General features: G+C 33.5%; 2 protein-coding genes across 4 annotated transcripts; one reads left to right on the forward strand and one right to left on the reverse strand.

Annotated features, from left to right (window-relative positions):
* Positions 1 to 726: 726 nt before the first annotated feature.
* LOC145017477 (putative ubiquitin-conjugating enzyme E2 38) lies at positions 727 to 3,493 on the reverse strand. The gene is made up of 5 exons (XM_078975505.1): positions 3,046 to 3,493; positions 2,826 to 2,889; positions 2,597 to 2,736; positions 2,171 to 2,482; positions 727 to 1,145 (listed from the first exon to the last, which is right to left on the reverse strand). The coding sequence occupies exons 1-5, from the start codon at positions 3,280 to 3,282 to the stop codon at positions 849 to 851; spliced, it is 1,050 nt and encodes a 349-aa protein (XP_078831631.1). The 5' UTR covers positions 3,283 to 3,493; the 3' UTR covers positions 727 to 848.
* Positions 3,494 to 3,704: 211 nt separating this feature from the next.
* LOC145017445 (protein STICHEL-like) lies at positions 3,705 to 10,049 on the forward strand. Of its 3 annotated transcripts, XM_078975474.1 has the most exons (9): positions 3,705 to 3,898; positions 4,453 to 4,560; positions 4,625 to 4,952; positions 6,149 to 6,328; positions 6,456 to 7,160; positions 8,257 to 8,374; positions 8,995 to 9,384; positions 9,496 to 9,565; positions 9,921 to 10,049. In XM_078975474.1, exons 7-9 carry the CDS (start codon positions 9,239 to 9,241, stop codon positions 9,960 to 9,962), a joined length of 258 nt encoding a protein of 85 aa, XP_078831600.1. In that variant the 5' UTR covers positions 3,705 to 3,898; positions 4,453 to 4,560; positions 4,625 to 4,952; positions 6,149 to 6,328; positions 6,456 to 7,160; positions 8,257 to 8,374; positions 8,995 to 9,238; the 3' UTR covers positions 9,963 to 10,049. The 3 variants fall into 3 exon arrangements, 1 of the variants encoding a protein (XP_078831600.1); XR_013666513.1 differs by lacking the exon at positions 6,456 to 7,160; XR_013666514.1 differs by lacking the exons at positions 6,456 to 7,160; positions 8,257 to 8,374.
* Positions 10,050 to 16,783: the final 6,734 nt, after the last annotated feature.

The following is a 16,783-nucleotide window of genomic DNA, read 5'->3' on the forward strand; positions in this document are numbered from 1 at the left end:
GAACAAATATCATGTCATCTTGGAATCACATTGCTAAGTCATTAGACATAGAGTTGGAGTCTTTAAAAATTTCTGAATTTACTTTAATTAGTTAATCATTTGTTTGTCCTTTGCTTCATTTATTTGAATGGTTACATACAAAACCCCCCTTTTTACTTTTGGTGACCAAAATATCTTGCGCAAAGAGGTATAGATTGATTATCCTCTGTGGTTCACTACAAGAAACGTTGTACCCATTTATTTGTCATATGGTGACCAAAATATCTTGCGAAAAGAGTTAAAAAGATACTATTACAATTACTAAAACTTTTTGTCATATGAGTTTGTAATTTAATGAAGGTTAGTTATAAGTTAAATTGAACTTAAACTTTAAATTTTCATAACTATAATACGCATGTCCCAGTAAGGAAGCAAATTACCGAAAATATACTATTCGTTGGCCGTCGAATGAAAATAGATCGCCATGCAAAAACTATTATTCAAAACGAAACTTATCGCCGTGCGGCACATTGAACGGATACACCACTACTAATATAAATATAAATTGAATCATCGGAGATTTGAAGTCTTTTTTGAAAAAGCTTTTTGAGTCATCTCCAATAATCAAATGCCATTTTCCAAAATTCGCTTCCTAGTTCTGAAAAAAATCTTAAACACGAGCCATCTAAATTGTAAAAACATTCGAAATCCAATCGATATTTTCCACTATTTCTAGTGTCAATTGATTCCAAAAGAACAAAAACAACCAGAACTCACAATTTAAAGAATTAAAAACCAATGTTATATGTCAAACCTCAACCTAATGTTAAACGCACAAGTGTTCCCTATTATTTACATGATTATAAGTATCACCCTTTGATACAGAAAAATGCCCTTATCTTTTGAGCCAAATTCCGAGTTTGGGGGGTAAACTCGGGGACAATTTCTGGAATGAATTTGTCAATATTATCAACTCCTATTTTTTCAAATGCCCGAACAAGTGTCCTCATGAGCCGTTCAACATTTTTCTGAAATCCATGTGAACTCTTCTCCTCGCCCACATTAACACCACATCCAACTCTTACACCTTTAGTATAACCTCTACAAATTGTCAAAATACTAACTGCACGATTATGAAAATGCCCAATCACCAAATCTTCAAAATGCTGCATAAAAAAGAACTATTAAAATATCAAAACATGCCCATATCTAGAACCATATATTTGTTAAGCCCTATTGTTATAGAACATGTTGTCATGAGACAAAATTTAGGCAAAATAAGATGGGATGAGACTATTGTCAATGATACCAAAATAACAAGCTTTGGTTCTGTCAAAAAGACGAAAAGTTGGTAAATGACTCATGTAAAAAAGGCAATAATAATTGTAATTTTTGTCCAACCTAAAACGATGCAAAAGGATGTGAGGAAATGAGACAAAATTTTACACAAAAATATGGAAGATTAGTGATATACCAATTAGAAAAAGAAAATTACAATTTTTCTTCTCCTACCCAAAATATGTGGCCCGATGATTGTCCGATAAAACCTATAATTTTTTTGTGATACAGACAAAATTTAGTCTTGCCCAAACAAGTGAGATCGACAATGAAACAAAAGTTGCAAATTTTGTGACTTACCAAAAGAGGGAACAAGACATGATATATTAATGAATAAGTTGCAATTTTTCCTACTTTAAAAGGGGAAGGATTAAGAGAAATTAAATATCATCCTACCTTTTATTCCTACATTTCATCCTATCCAATTAAATGGTGATATGTATAACATTTAATGTTCATTTAATGAAATTTAAAGATATTTTAGGATACTAATATAACACATGTCATTATTTAAATGAATGGAAGGATTTGTAGGACCAAAATGTAGGATGATATTTAATTTCTCTATGTAAAAAGGCGGAATAATATGGGGTATGTGGAGACTTGTTCTCATTTATTTATTTATTTTTTATTTATTTTTATTTTTTTGTGAAAAAGATGGAAAGACCTTGGTTATCATATATAATAGCTTTAGAAACTTTTAGAGTCCCATTAATTAAACCAAACACAGCCTTAATTAAAGTGACATGTTCTATGGCCTAAATGAAATAACTAGTTAATTTCACCACATAGAACAATTTATAGATATAGACAATAATGGCATCAAAACATGAGGTAACTACAGAAATCATACCTTAGGTGGATTCCTCATGGTGTAGACCATAGTTTTGAGAGAATAAATCAAAGTCCGCTCATTATATTTCATCGAACGATATTCCCCAGTTCTAGAGCCACTCGGACGTGCAAATATCGGATCATTAAAATAGGGTTTTTCATTCAAAATCAAACCCTGTATAGACACCAAAACTTGTAGCATACTCGAAACGCCAGGTGTCCACTTCTCATTCTTGCCACCACTCCAAGTGTTCAAAAGGCTCAAACAAACTTTCCCATCGTAATGAAGATTCGGATTAATTATCAAGCCACTAGAATGATAATGCACTTTCTGAAAATAACCGTTTAATTGTTATAAATATTCATTAAAATGAATAAAACCTTAAAAATAAAGTGGAAAAAAAAAAAAAAAAAAAAAAAAAAGGAAGAGATCGATGCGACATACTGGGGGAACATCTGGATACTTGTAAGGGAAGAACACATCAAAGAAAAAAAGACCATCATGATATGGTGTCCCTTCAGCTCCTATAATCACTGCTCTTAAAAGATCCATTCTTGATTCATAAACCCTAACAAATATTGTATCTGTAATTATATAAATAACAAGAATTTAATTCAACCCAAATATCACAATCTGGAGATGAAAACAAGTTGTGAAATCTAACAAAATATACCTGGCAAGGCCTTCTTGAGCATTCGCCATTCTTTTTGTATCCTTTTAGCCCAGTTTTTTTGTGGCTGTATAAGTCAATTAATATACAAACGACACCAAATTTGTAAAAATATTTAGTTTCGTTCTATCTAAATATTAAAACAAAAAAGATAACACTCGTATACCGATTAAGTACATTAAGTTAGAAAACACCATACAAGACAAAAGAAATCTACACTTGCCTGCATTTTTTCCGAATTTGGCCCTTTAACTTTATAGTGATGATCAGAATAGTCCTCAACAATATCAAACTTGTTGAATTCCCGATACTTTCTCATCACTTCATTGCGTTTTTGTTGGATCATGTTGGAGTAATTATAAATCCCCATTACATTTGAGCTGTTTTGGATCTTTCTGGAATCTTGATTCGACGTGATCAGATCTTCTATACGAGTGAGTTTTTCTGAAGTGGAGGACATTATCTTGCGATTAACTGAATCTTGTTCTACTACGCCACTGTAAGTTGGTGAGATAATGATGCCCTAAAGAATAGAGAAAGTGATGATCATTAGTTATTTACAAAGTAGAGAATTTCAATTTTCACACATGTATCGAATCAAAGCATTTGAATAACAATGAAGTAGATATGATCGAAGTAATTAACTGCATAAGAATGACAATAAAAATCAAGAAACCTGCATTGAACTTATTCTTATTACCTCGTCTTCTTCATGCATCTTGTTCTTGCCTTTTAGCGGATGATTACAAGGCGAAGAAGACGTCTCTAGTTTGGATTCCGTGCTGGAAGATCTCCCAGGAAACACTCTTTTCCTAACAAAACCTCCACGTATATATAATTATAAAGACACCATGGATATACTAATTAATGCCCAATTATATCTACCATGAAAGAGAAAGAATTTTACGTTGAGTTTTGAGAGTTGCATCTTCCTGCCTCCGGCGACCCCATTTATCGGCAACGGCAACAGAAGTCGGGGATTAATATATGTAAATTCCAATGTAAATCTGGACGGGAAACCTCAAGGGTTTAGTCAGATGATCGGAAGTGGTAATTTGGTGATGCAACAAAAACGGGTAAAGAAATAGATGTATGGATTATTATTATTATACAAGAATGTTAATCACAAAATCATGTATTGGATTTGTAGCGGAATAAGTTTACTTAATTATAGTCAATCCGGTATTCTATATAATTATCTAATTAAAAAGTTCCTTTTTTTTTAATTTCAAGTTTTAAGTTTGATAAGTGATAACAATCAATGTTTTTCAAAATAAGTCGCTATAAAATATTTAGCAAAGTTTACATGTTTCTCTATTGTTTTCCCAACTTTCTTTTTATAAAACCCTCTTGATTTTTATTTCTCAATTTTTTTTTTGGATTTGTTTTTGTAAAATCTATTTATAGATTAGTCATTACAATAATTTTAATTGCAACACTACAACAAAACCAAGCTAACACAACACATGTAAAATGTCACTACAATAATACAAATCTATAGGGACGATACCTATAGGGACGGCAAAAGTCGTTTCTATAGATCATCTATAGAGACGACATGTCGTCTCTATAGGGTTGACCAACATTTTTTGACTCATTAATCTATAGAGACGACGTGTTGTTGCAACAGATTATGCTGATAATTGGCGGGTTTCTGAAAAGATGTAGCTACGACATGTCGCCCCGACAATTTAGGCGGGAATTTTCGCGGGATACGGAAAGCATACAGGAGCGACAGGTCTTCCCAAAAACAAATTAATTAGATGTATTTTATATGTTTTTTTAATTTGTTGTTTAATCAGAATATGGAAGGGGTGTGGATCGTCCCATAGGTTTCTACTCCCGGAATCGTGAATATGTCATCACCTTCTCTCGTTCAATCGCAACTGTTTTCACATTTTCCTCTCTCTCGATCGGTGACTGGTAGACGCCGAACACCCCCTGGCACAGAGGACGATCGCCTTCAACTCCGGCCTCATCAGCAGCGATAACTATTCTTCTCCTTTGATCGACAATTTGCTTCTTTCCAGATGCGAAATCAACGGCCACTTTACCACCCAGACTCCACTGCACAACGACTCTATGTCTACTCTATGTCTGTACATTACTAGCATGACGATTTCAATAAAGGTACACCATAGATTTGAAATCTTTGTTACATTGATGAATATCTACATGCGATTTCTTATCATCAAACTTATATACCAATAAATTTCTCTAATATCAGATTGTGCAAGGTAAAACTGATAAAAAGGATGTTATAATCGCATGATATCACCAGTAGATCATGTAGGCTTTTTTGTATATACGATTGTGTAAGTTTTGATCACTTAACCAATTATTAACAATAATTGTTCGATTTGGATCAAATTTGCATTTGTTTCTTGCTTGTGTTGTACATCTTGAATGTATATGATTCTATATTCAACCAACATTATAGGACAAACTTGTGTATGTGACAATGAACCTAGTTTGATCCTTGTATATAACACTGATAATGATATATTGGATTGAAATTCAAGTTTTGAGAAACTTGTATCTGAATTAATCGTTAATTCTAAATTTCTGATACATGCATCAAATTTGATGCTTTGGCATGCTTTGGCACCATAACAGGCTATGTTTCTATTGCTGATTTGGAGTCTGAAATTTGTTTTAATAATATCATTATTATAATTATAACAAGCCTTTTTGTATAAGATATAAACTATAGATCTACTCTGAGCCTTATTCCCTTTTTCGTTTACATGAACTAGTGATAGGATCATAGGACGAAAATACCCTCCTCAAGTAAGCTTAAGGTCTCGCCTTATTCCCTTTTTCATTCTGAATAAAGACTGAAAGAAATCGGAGGATGGACCGAGTGGTAAATACTCAAACCATTCATGTTTTAATTTCACCTAATTTCTTGTTTGTGTATGAAAAATAACTACCTTTCTTTATCCAAAGTAGTACAATTATACATGTTGTTTTAAGAAAATAAATAGCCATGATCCTTGACTCTATTCTATGACTCTTCTTTACATATTACAATTGAAACAGATACAAATTTTTTAGACATTTGGAATATGAACAAATTGCATATCCATTTGTTTTTTTTTTTTTTTTTTTTTGTATAAATATGAATTTATTATAGCAGCAAACTTATACAATTGTCTTTTCCAGCTTATTTACAATGGATGTGTACTTTCTTAAGAATCATTTGATGTTGAGAGTTGTGTATGTGACTTTAATCTAAACTTTTAAAGTTTCAACTTTTTAAATTTATATCACAAAGTTAATGATTTCACTTGAGAATTAATTTTCTTCCTATTCTGTTTCTACAGTTCAAAGTTCAGACGGAAAGCTGTCCGGAATCATCAATTCTAGAGTTACATCTCCACTTGTTGCAAAAGGGGGAACCCCCCCCCCCCCCCCCAAACTGGGAATCTGGTCCGAAGAAGAGAATCGATCATTCACGAACAACGGTTAGAAACTACGTGGTTACAAAACTGGAACGGAATCAGGTATTACCGCAAGATGGCTGTAACGCCCCGTTTATTTAAATAAATTAATAGATATAATTCCCTGAATAATTTGTAAAGGAATTGAAAGGGGAGGGTTTAAATGGTAACTTATAGACTTCTTTTGAAGGAATTTCATGGAGGAGGGACCAAAGTGGTCGTTATGGCAAAGATTTGGTGGGGGACGGGGTATATAGCTTCGTTACCAGTCATGCCCTAGCCCCAAGCCTCTTATGTTGCAGCCGCCATCGTCGGGATTCTCCAGCCGCCGATCTCACCCTTCTCCGACGTACATCGCCGCCTTCCTCGTCTGTGAAGTCATAGAAACAAGACCACGGTGGGGCTGCCATCTCTCTCCTTCGCATCCATTTTTCGATCAGTTGAGGCCGCCAGCGACCACCGTGCCAATGGAATGCCACTGTGACTTCCCGATATCGTGGTTAGAAGAAGCGAACCCACCTCCGGTGAGTACCTCAGCCGCCATACGTGAGCACCCCAGTCGCAGTCGCTTTTTGCTCGCGTTTTTCCGACCAGCCGAGCCGCTGAGCGTAATAGCTTTTATCTCCGAGGGATGGCAGTCGACAGCGTGGCTTCCGGGTGTGTGTGAGTCGTCATCTTTCCGCCATCCTCCTCCTTCTTCTTTTGTTGTCGATGTTCAGGGTCCGACTCGACTGTCTGGCGTCGTTCTGACCACCCTTCGCCATCGTTTTCCCAATAGACGAGTGGCCGCCGCCACTCCGAGCAACCGATGTACGACGCTGCTGCCGCCTTTCCGGAGTTCTGCCATCGCCAAGCACCACCAGATGGTGGTTGTGCTACTTTTCCAAGCATAAGGGTGGGTGTGTATGTTATTTTAGTGATGTATGATTAAGATTGGTTGATCGGAAAGCCAGGAATAGCCACCGCCACCACCGTGAGGTGGTGGCTGCCGCCAAGCATCGCCGCCGGCCACCATGGTGTGGTTGTGTGTGTAGTTAGCTTAGTTAGTTAGTTAGTGTGTGTGTGTGTGTTAGTTTTGGAGTAAAACTTGTAATTGTAATTAGCTTGGATTATTAATGAAAATAATAATAACCACCACCGTAAGGTGGTGGCCGCTGCCGTAAGCCGCCATAGACCACCACTACCCGAAGTGGTAGTGGGTGGTGCCCCTCAAGCAAAACCCTAATGGACCTAGCCAAAACCTTAATGGGCTTAAAGAATTATTTTGGGCCTATTGGGCCATATTTGAGTGGAAAACCCTAATTGTGAGTAATTGGGCCTTAGACTTTTATTGGACCTACTTTTGGGCCATTGGGATTAGATTGTGAATTAAGCCCAAAATATTTCATGTCATTTGTTAAGTAGAGTAAAGAACTTAATGGACTAAGTCCTTAATGAGTTAATTGAGAAAATATTAATATTTAGGAATTTATCAGGGCACACAAGAATTATCTAATAAGTGAAATATTAAATAATAATCATTGGCAGAAATTAATCTAAGCAATAATGGACTTAATGGATTAAGTCCTTAACGGATTAAGTCCCTAGTGGGTTAAGTAAGAAACACTTAACCATAGTTATCATTTGATGTGAAACCCTAATTTCACTTAGGCTTTGTATTGGGCCATCCGAGAATAATCAAATGGACTAGAGTAATTAGTTGGGCTTTAGGGTAAGGCCCATATGAAGGATTGGGCCCAATTTGGAAAATTGGGCCATAGTTGGGGCCTAGATGGTTGTATGATATTGGGCCCTAGAACGATACATGTTGGACTGGACTGATCAATTGGGCCATATGTTGGACTTTAATCCCTAGTTGACTTTGGGCCTATGGATTGGGCCTTGGGCTTGGGTAAGCCAAGCTAGGGGTAATGCAGTAATTATCCAAAGCATGTATTTTTAGTTGTGTGTTAGAACCCAATTATTAATTGGGTGTTATTTGGTGTTGACAGTTCGGGAATCTGTCAGCCAGCAGCTGGGGTGGAGTCTGCGGGACTTCAGCAGTGTGGGATTGTGTCAACGGGACTTCAGCAGTGTGGGATTGTGTCAACGGGACTTCAGCAGTGTGAGGTGAGTTTCCTTCCGGTAGGAACGGGTCTAAGGCCACAATGTCGGCCCGTTTAGTAGCAGTAGTTTCCGGACTTGGGTCCGATGCAGTTGTTAGTTTGTTTGATGCCTTCGTGGCTCAGACAGGATTTATGTGTTAAGTGTTATGGGCTACGGCCTGACGTAGTATGCAGTATATGAGTTTATGATCATGTGTGTTATGCTATTTGATATGTGTTTTGCTATGCTATGCTATGCCCAGTCAGTTCCGGACTTCGATCCGATGCAGTTAGTTCCGGACTTCGGTCCGATGCAGTCAGTCCCGGACTTTGGTCCGATGCAGGGGACAAGGTCCCAGTCAGTTCCGGACTTTGGTCCGATGCAGTTAGTTCCGGACTTCGTTCCGATGCAGGGGACAAGGTCCCAGTCAGTTCCGGACTTCGGTCCAATGCAGTTTCCAGACTTCGGTCCGATGCAGGGGACAAGGTCCCAGTCAGTTCCGGACTTCGGTCCGATGCAGTTTCCGGGCTTCGTTCCGATGCAGTGGGCAAGGCCCAATATGTGTTTATATGTTATTGTATGGTATGTGGTGGTTTGAGGGATCTCACTAAGCTTCGTGCTTACAGTTTCAGTTTTGGTTTCAGGTACTCAGTTTTCAAAAGAGGAGCTCGGGAAGATTGCAGTGCACACACCATTTGTTCAGCCTGGGATGTTTATACTCTGATATATTTGACAGTTGTTATAATATTTTGAGATACATTGCTTATGATTTCTATATGAGGTTTATTGACTATGGTTTTATCATTAAATTAAACGAAATTTTCAGACTGTGTTTTTGGGACGTTACAATGGCGCTAACCACCAGCGGCAGATGGTGGCGATGGACCCATGTCACAGGAGAAATGGGAAGATGAGTTGACACGTGAACTTAATCTTTTTAAGATAAAAGACGGAAATACCCTTTTGAAGGAACATATTGGGCAGCAATTTCTGATGTCACCGAGCTTGTTGCATGACGGTAGTTTAATGGGCAAGTAAGTGGTCAACAAACTAGTTCTTTTTTTCTTGCGTGAAGGTAAAAGACCAAAATACTCTTTTGCAGAATGCAATAATTGGTAACAATTCTTTTGGTTTTTTTTATATAGGGGATATGAGTCTGGATCAGGTGGTGGTGGTTGTTTCTATTTTAACAAGAGGCGGAATAGGAGGGGGAAGGTAAACTTTTAGGTAGTGTTTGGTATGTTGGAATTGGGGAAGGAATGGAATCGTTCATTCCATCGAATTGAAAAAAAAATGTTTATTTGGTTTGTGTGGTGGAATGGAATGTTTGTGTGGTGGAATGGAATGGACCATTCTTGAAAGAATCTGATTCCTTCCTTTTTGTAGTTTTCGCTCAGAAAGAGCATAATAGAGAAAGTCAGGCTTCACCATATTTTAAATAATCATATATCCAGTCAGCACTTTATGCAGACAATAAATAATAGAAAAAAAAAATTACTTGTAGATATGCTCTTCTCACTTTGTAATTTAAATTTGAAAATGCAAGTGTTGCTTATTGGAGGCTTAACAGGTACTATGCTTGAAGCTTTACAAGTTATTGGAGGTGTTTTGAAATTGGGAGTATAAACAATTGAAGAATTTGATGCAAAGTTTGGTAGATCTGAACTAGTATAGTTTTAAAACATGTAATGTTTGGGAATCTTCCTTCAATTTGTACCGTTTAAAGCATATAATAAAATCATTTAACACTATTTATTGCAATTAAATTTACGGCTTTAGCTATTTTGTAAATATATTGCTTTAACTATTTTGGGATTGTCAAAACTTGAAAAATACACAGAAAAAAGAGCAGAGTGTAAACTTGTGGGATACCTATAGAGACGACATGTCGTCTCTATAGGTAAATGTACATCTCTATAGATTAATCTACTACCACGACCTGTCGTCGCTATAGGTCAGTGTATGTCATGGTGTATAGCTTTATCTATAGACACAACATGTCGTCTCTATAGCTGTTTCTATTGGGACAACATGTCATCTCTATAGCTTTATCTATGGTGATCGGGAAAGCATAGCGATGAACCCTTTAGAGACAATATGTCGTCTCTATAGGTAAGCTATTGCGATGATATGTATAGCGACGACAAAAATAATCTGTTGCGACGGGGCTACGGAGACGAACGTTATAGGGACGACTTGTCATTGCTACCATCTATAGGGGCAACTTTAGTATCTATAGAGATGATAATTGTCATCCCTATAGGTCTCGTTTCTTGTAAGTGCCCATTTTGGAATAAATAGCCATATATATGGTTCCTTGATTCCTTTAAATGTTGACAAATTATATATATATATATATATATATATATATATATATATATATATATATATATATATATATATACACGTTCAGGTTCATTTGAGACCATTCTAATTTTGTAAGACCGTGAGACCAAATCTAAAAATAATTTTAAAATGCAAAATAAATGGAAAAATCCAAAAAATCTTTTTTTAAATATTATTTTCGGAACTTGAATTAACTAAAAAAAATAAAAATAAATCCCGTTTTTTTGAAAAATACGTGAAATATTCTAATAGAATATTACACTGTGTATATTCTAAAAAATAATTTTAAAATGCAAAATAAATGGAAAAATCTAAAAATTCTTTTTTTAAATATAATTTTCGGAACTTGAATTAACTAAAAAAAAATCTTGTTTTTTTTTTAAAAAAATACGTGAAATATTCTAATAGAATATTACACTGTACATATTGTAAAACATAATTTTAAAATGGAAAATTCCAAAAAATCGTTTTTTAAATATTATATTCGGAACTTGAATTAACTAAAAAAAATAAATAAATAAAATGCGTCTCACGGTCTCACAAAACTAGATCATCTCACATGAATATATATATATATATATATATATATATATATATATATATATATATATATATATATATATATATATATATATATATATATATATATATATATATTCGAATAATTTTTTTTTTGTTAAACACTATAAGATTGGTACTAGAAAATTTTAAGTTGAGGCATAATTTTTCTTTTATATAGCACCTAATAAAATTTATAAAATTGGTGGGGTACTTTACCATAAAACGTAAATTCGCCTATATGGTGTTTCATTATTCCCAAAAAGATGTTGCCCTATGCATAATGCAATAAAGGGCCCAAGGGTTAAGGCAACATTTTTTTAGAAACTCCAATCACATTTTTAAAGTGTAGCATGGATTTTAAAGATGCAACACTAAGAAGTACAACATATTCTACACCAAGTGCTAACATATTTTTAGGACCGGCCTAATGGTTGGGGCAAACTGGGCGATGACAAAGACCCCATGGATGTTAGGGCCCAATTTTAAAACTGTTAACATTTATTTAATTACTAATATGTAAAAATTTATAAAAAAAAAAAAAAAAAAAAAAAATAGATAGCGCAAACCTTTTAAGCAATTTTCCCAAATTCGATTTTAGGGAATCTTTTTGTTTCCTCCTAATTATGAGTAGTGGTGAGCAAAACTGCTCCGCAACTCAAATTAATTGAAAAAACTATATAAACTGCAACCGTAATAAAAGTTGGTGGTGAGGTTTTCTGTTTTTCAAAAACTGCAAATTTATGGTGCGGTGTAGTTCTTAGTTTTCAAAAACCGCAAAAAAACCATACCACACCGCATATATTATATACAATGTTTTTATTAATTATTAATATATTAAATATTAAAAATAAAACAAGTTTCATAGATAAAAAATGATAGAATTCTAAAAGACAAAACTATTAGTTTTTTTGTTATATTTAACTTTAGAACATAGTGAAATTTAACAATTTTAAGATATTTATTGTTAATCATTAGTGATTTGATGTTTTTTAAGATATTAATTATTTGTGATTTAAGTTAATTTTCTTATATCTTATGGTTTTATTATTATTATTAAAAGTAATATATTTAAACTTTAAAACCCGTTTGAACTTTAAACTGCGGTTAAAAACCACACAAAATAATCGCACCAAACCATACGGTTAATAATTGAAATATATATATATATATATATATATATATATATATATATATATATATATATATATATATATATATATATATATATATATATATATATATATATATATATATAAACTGCCACAAAACTAACCTCCTAACTGCATTGCAAAAATAAACGTACCAAGCTGTTTTAAAAATAGATTAACAGTATTTGCAGTTAAGTATTTGCAGTTAATGGTAAGGTTTTTACCGATAACCGTACCGCCCACCCTATTTATGATTATTGTATCATGGAATGAGTCGTGGTATCCCATTTCAAATCAAAATTTACATCTTTTGCCACTTAACCTTCCAAGTTGTTTCATATTATACCCTGATTTTCATTTTCTTTAGTTATATGTAAGGTTCTCAATAACGTAAGATGTGACTTTACGACAATATTAAACCTTAAGTTTTTCCAAGCCTTGTCGAGCTACGTCATTTGTAAGGCGTGACTTAGGACGACAATTTTGTATATAATTGATACTTTTATATGTATTTTCTATTATTATTCATTCTTATATACATATATAAGGCGGTATTTGGTAAAGTTTGGCGATAGATACAAGTAGAGGTGGCAATCGTGTCGGGTCGGGTCGGGTGCGTGTCGTGTCGAAACACTAAACGGGTTGAAAGTGTTTGATCCTAACCCGACCCATTTAATTAACGTGTCGTGTCGTGTCAATCCGTTAATTTTCGTGTCGAGTTCGTGTCGGGTTTCGGGTTACGGCTATACCTTGAAATATATCGTGTCATGTAAGGTTAAAAGATTGAGCATGTTGAAAGAGTAGGAGTTGGGTAGACGGAAAGGTAAAACTAATAGTTTGGAGGCATAATAGATGAAGTCATAGCAAGTTTAGATGACAAAATTAAAAGATTGAAAGTTTTGGATGCGGATGACAAGGTCACTAGGATGTGAGAGTGGTGAAAGAGACTGGGTAGTTTGGGAGAGAATGGAAAAACTAAAATGAAGTCTTGATCTAGACGGCTAAGTCATTTCAACATTACAAAACAATTCAATTCGAAGGTTTTCTTTTACTTATGGTTTTGGTTTTGTATCTTTCTAGTTTATTTAAATAATTCAAAAAAACTTGCATATAAATAAACGGGTCATTTTTGGGTCATATTCGAGCTGAAATTATTAACCCTAACATTACCTATTTAGTTTTCGTGTCGTGTCGTGTCAACCCGTTTATTTAAACGGGTTGAAATATCTTACCCAAACTCATTTATTTCGTATCGGGTTCGTGTCGGGTTTCATGTTGTGTCAATTTTTGTCACCTTTAGATACAAGCCTTAGAGTTATGGCGTGCCATGACGAGGCCATAACAAGCTTTTTAGAACCTTAGTTATACGATACTTCTGAAAATCCACATTTATCCTTCATTTTCATACTTTGCATTTATTCCAATTCCGTTTAATTCCTTTTCATTTCAGTTTTTAGTTTATGATATTTAACACCTTTAAATTAATTTAAATATCATATAAACGCCTATATAATATCTTATTTTATGATAATGATCGCAGTTAAGGAATTTTAATTATTTTATAATTACATATAATACTTAATATTGCCGACTAGAAACATAGTTTCTCACAATATCAACTCATGGATGTATCTACTTTCTTCAAATTCTTTCTTTTTGCTTTTAAATATTATGGTGTGTGTGTATATATATATATATATATATATATATATATATATATATATATATATATATATATATATATATATATATATATATATATATATATATATATATATATATATATATATATATGGAAAAGTGAATATACCCTTAAGGGTATATAAGCTTAGGTACCCAAACACATTATAATACGTCGTTTTGTTTGATATATTCATTATAATGTTCTTAAACTTCAACCACCAATGTTATTTACTTTCAAAATTTTCAAATTTTCACTATTATCTTTCTCTTTTACCACATCTTTTTGTCGAACACCTACTAGGCTTTATATATTGTCGTTGAAAATGAAAATTATTTAAGAGAAAGTTAAATGTGTAATTTATAAAAATCATAGAAGTAAATCAAGTTAGAAGTTAAATTACATTAAACATTGTACAATTAGAATGTATTATATGATATAAAACTATGTAGTATGGTGAGTTTGGGTACCTAAACTTATATACCATTAAGGGTATATTCACTTTTCCCATATATATATATATATATATATATATATATATATATATATATATATATATATATATATATATATATATATATATATATATATATATATATATATTAAAAAAATACCTAATACAACACATAGTTTAGTAGGGTAGAGGTTTTAATTCATTAAAGTGTTCAGGTTCAAGTTTATCATTGACATTTGTTTTTCAAAATTTAAATTAATTTTATCGGAATTAATTTATATGTAATTTTTTTCACAAAACTACAATAAATTTGAAGCTATGTCGTCTTAGAAAACATAGTTTAGTAGGGTAGTGGCCTCTATTTTATTTTTTCCCCTAGTCCAAAATATGTTCGGACTAGCCTTGTTCTCACACGTATACATTTTTTATATCAACCTATCGCAACACTTTCATCTATCAAAAGGCAATAGTTTTATTATCAATCACAACACCTTTGTCATTATTAGAAATAGTACATTTTGCAATATAAAAAACTATTGCAACATAATATCATTTTTAAATTAACTATATTATAAGTTAAATTACATCAATCGTTCCTCGTACACATATCAGAAAGTATGTTTAGTCCTTATTTTCACAAATTAACTCGGATCGTCCCTCGTTTGGTTAAAACTTACATGTTTCATTCCTCATTAATTTAATTTTGCACGTTTCATCCCTTACAGTACCTGAAATGACCATTATGCCCTTTTGGTATTTATTTTCTAATTAATTTAATGTTCTTATTATTTTTAACTAAAAAAAAAAAGATAAATATTATGACCCACTTAATATCTTTATTTCCTTTCCAATTCATTTAATGTTCTTCAAGATCCCGATCACCATCTTCGTTCACAAACCCGATTACCGGCACCACCTCCAATTACCATCTCCATCTATAGACTTAGTGCCCGGCAGTTGCTCCGGTCACCATCTCCTTCCATAAACTCGAAGTTGCGACTCAAATACAAAACAAAAATCTAATCTACAACTCAAACCCAAAACCAAAATCAAATCTGAAATTCAAATGTAGATCCAAAATCAAACCTGCAAATTCAAACTCAAATCCAAAACCAAAATCCCTAATGCAAAAATCATCTGTTGTTATGTTTTGCTTATCTGAATCTTAAGTAATTTTGGAAAACGAAGAATTCAGAGATTGATGAATTTGTGTTGGGTGGTGAAGTTCCTGTTTGAAAACTGAGATTTTCAGATTTGTGGTGCAGAAGTTCCATTAGGGAGTGTAAACGACAGAATTCCACACGCAGTGATGTTGAAGTTCCACGCCTTTAATCAATCGCAGCCTTTCCGGCGAACAATTACTGGTGCATAAGTCCTGTCCTTTTGTGAATCCAGCGATGCCGACGGTCTGAAGTCAGAGATTTTCATATTTCGATCGCCATCATTATCAGCTTCTCTCGCCGGAAAAGTAGTGAGACACGGAGGAGAATTAGGGCCGGAGCAGAGAGAGAGTTACAGTAGTCCACCATTTTTGTTTTCCAAGAGTTGGGGACGAAAGCAAAAAGGGGAAATGGAAACAAGAGGGGTGATTTAGTGGGAGGTTTTTTATTTTTTTATTTCTCTTTAATTTAAAAATGATAAATAAGTAGAAGAAAATTAAAAAAGAAATTATTAAGGGTAAAATTGTCTTTTTATATGTGAAGGGATGAAGTGAGCAAGTTTTAAACAAACGAGGGACGGTCCGAGTTAATTTTTGAAAATAAGGACTAAACATGTTTTCTGGCACGTGGACGAAGGACGATTGATGTAATTTACCCTATATTATATTAATATTGTTCTTAAATACAATTTAATATTCAAAAAAGTCTTAATTCCAAATACAAAGAGTTTCATACGATATATAAAAAATATTTGACATGTAGTATAAATTACAAAGATTATCATAGAAAATTCAAATTTTCCATCATATAAATATAGAAAATCCGTAACACTCATCACATGGATCCAGTTTTTCCTAACATTATTGTGAATTAGAATATTAACATTTTATCTGAATATTAAATGGCTTTGACCTGAGCATCATCACTATAACCATGATCAATCTCCACAATGACAAATTCACAATAAACGACATATAGATAATCACCTTCCAACTACTTCATGACATGAATATGCTCTCATTACCTACAAAGATCAAAAAGTGCCACGAGTTGTATTTGTTGCACAAACAAAGGCATGACTTA

The sequence above is a fragment of the Lactuca saligna genome, chromosome 9, assembly GCF_052625555.1.
Source record: "Lactuca saligna cultivar CGN05327 chromosome 9, ASM5262555v1, whole genome shotgun sequence".
In the NCBI taxonomy this organism is placed as follows: domain Eukaryota; kingdom Viridiplantae; phylum Streptophyta; class Magnoliopsida; order Asterales; family Asteraceae; genus Lactuca; species Lactuca saligna.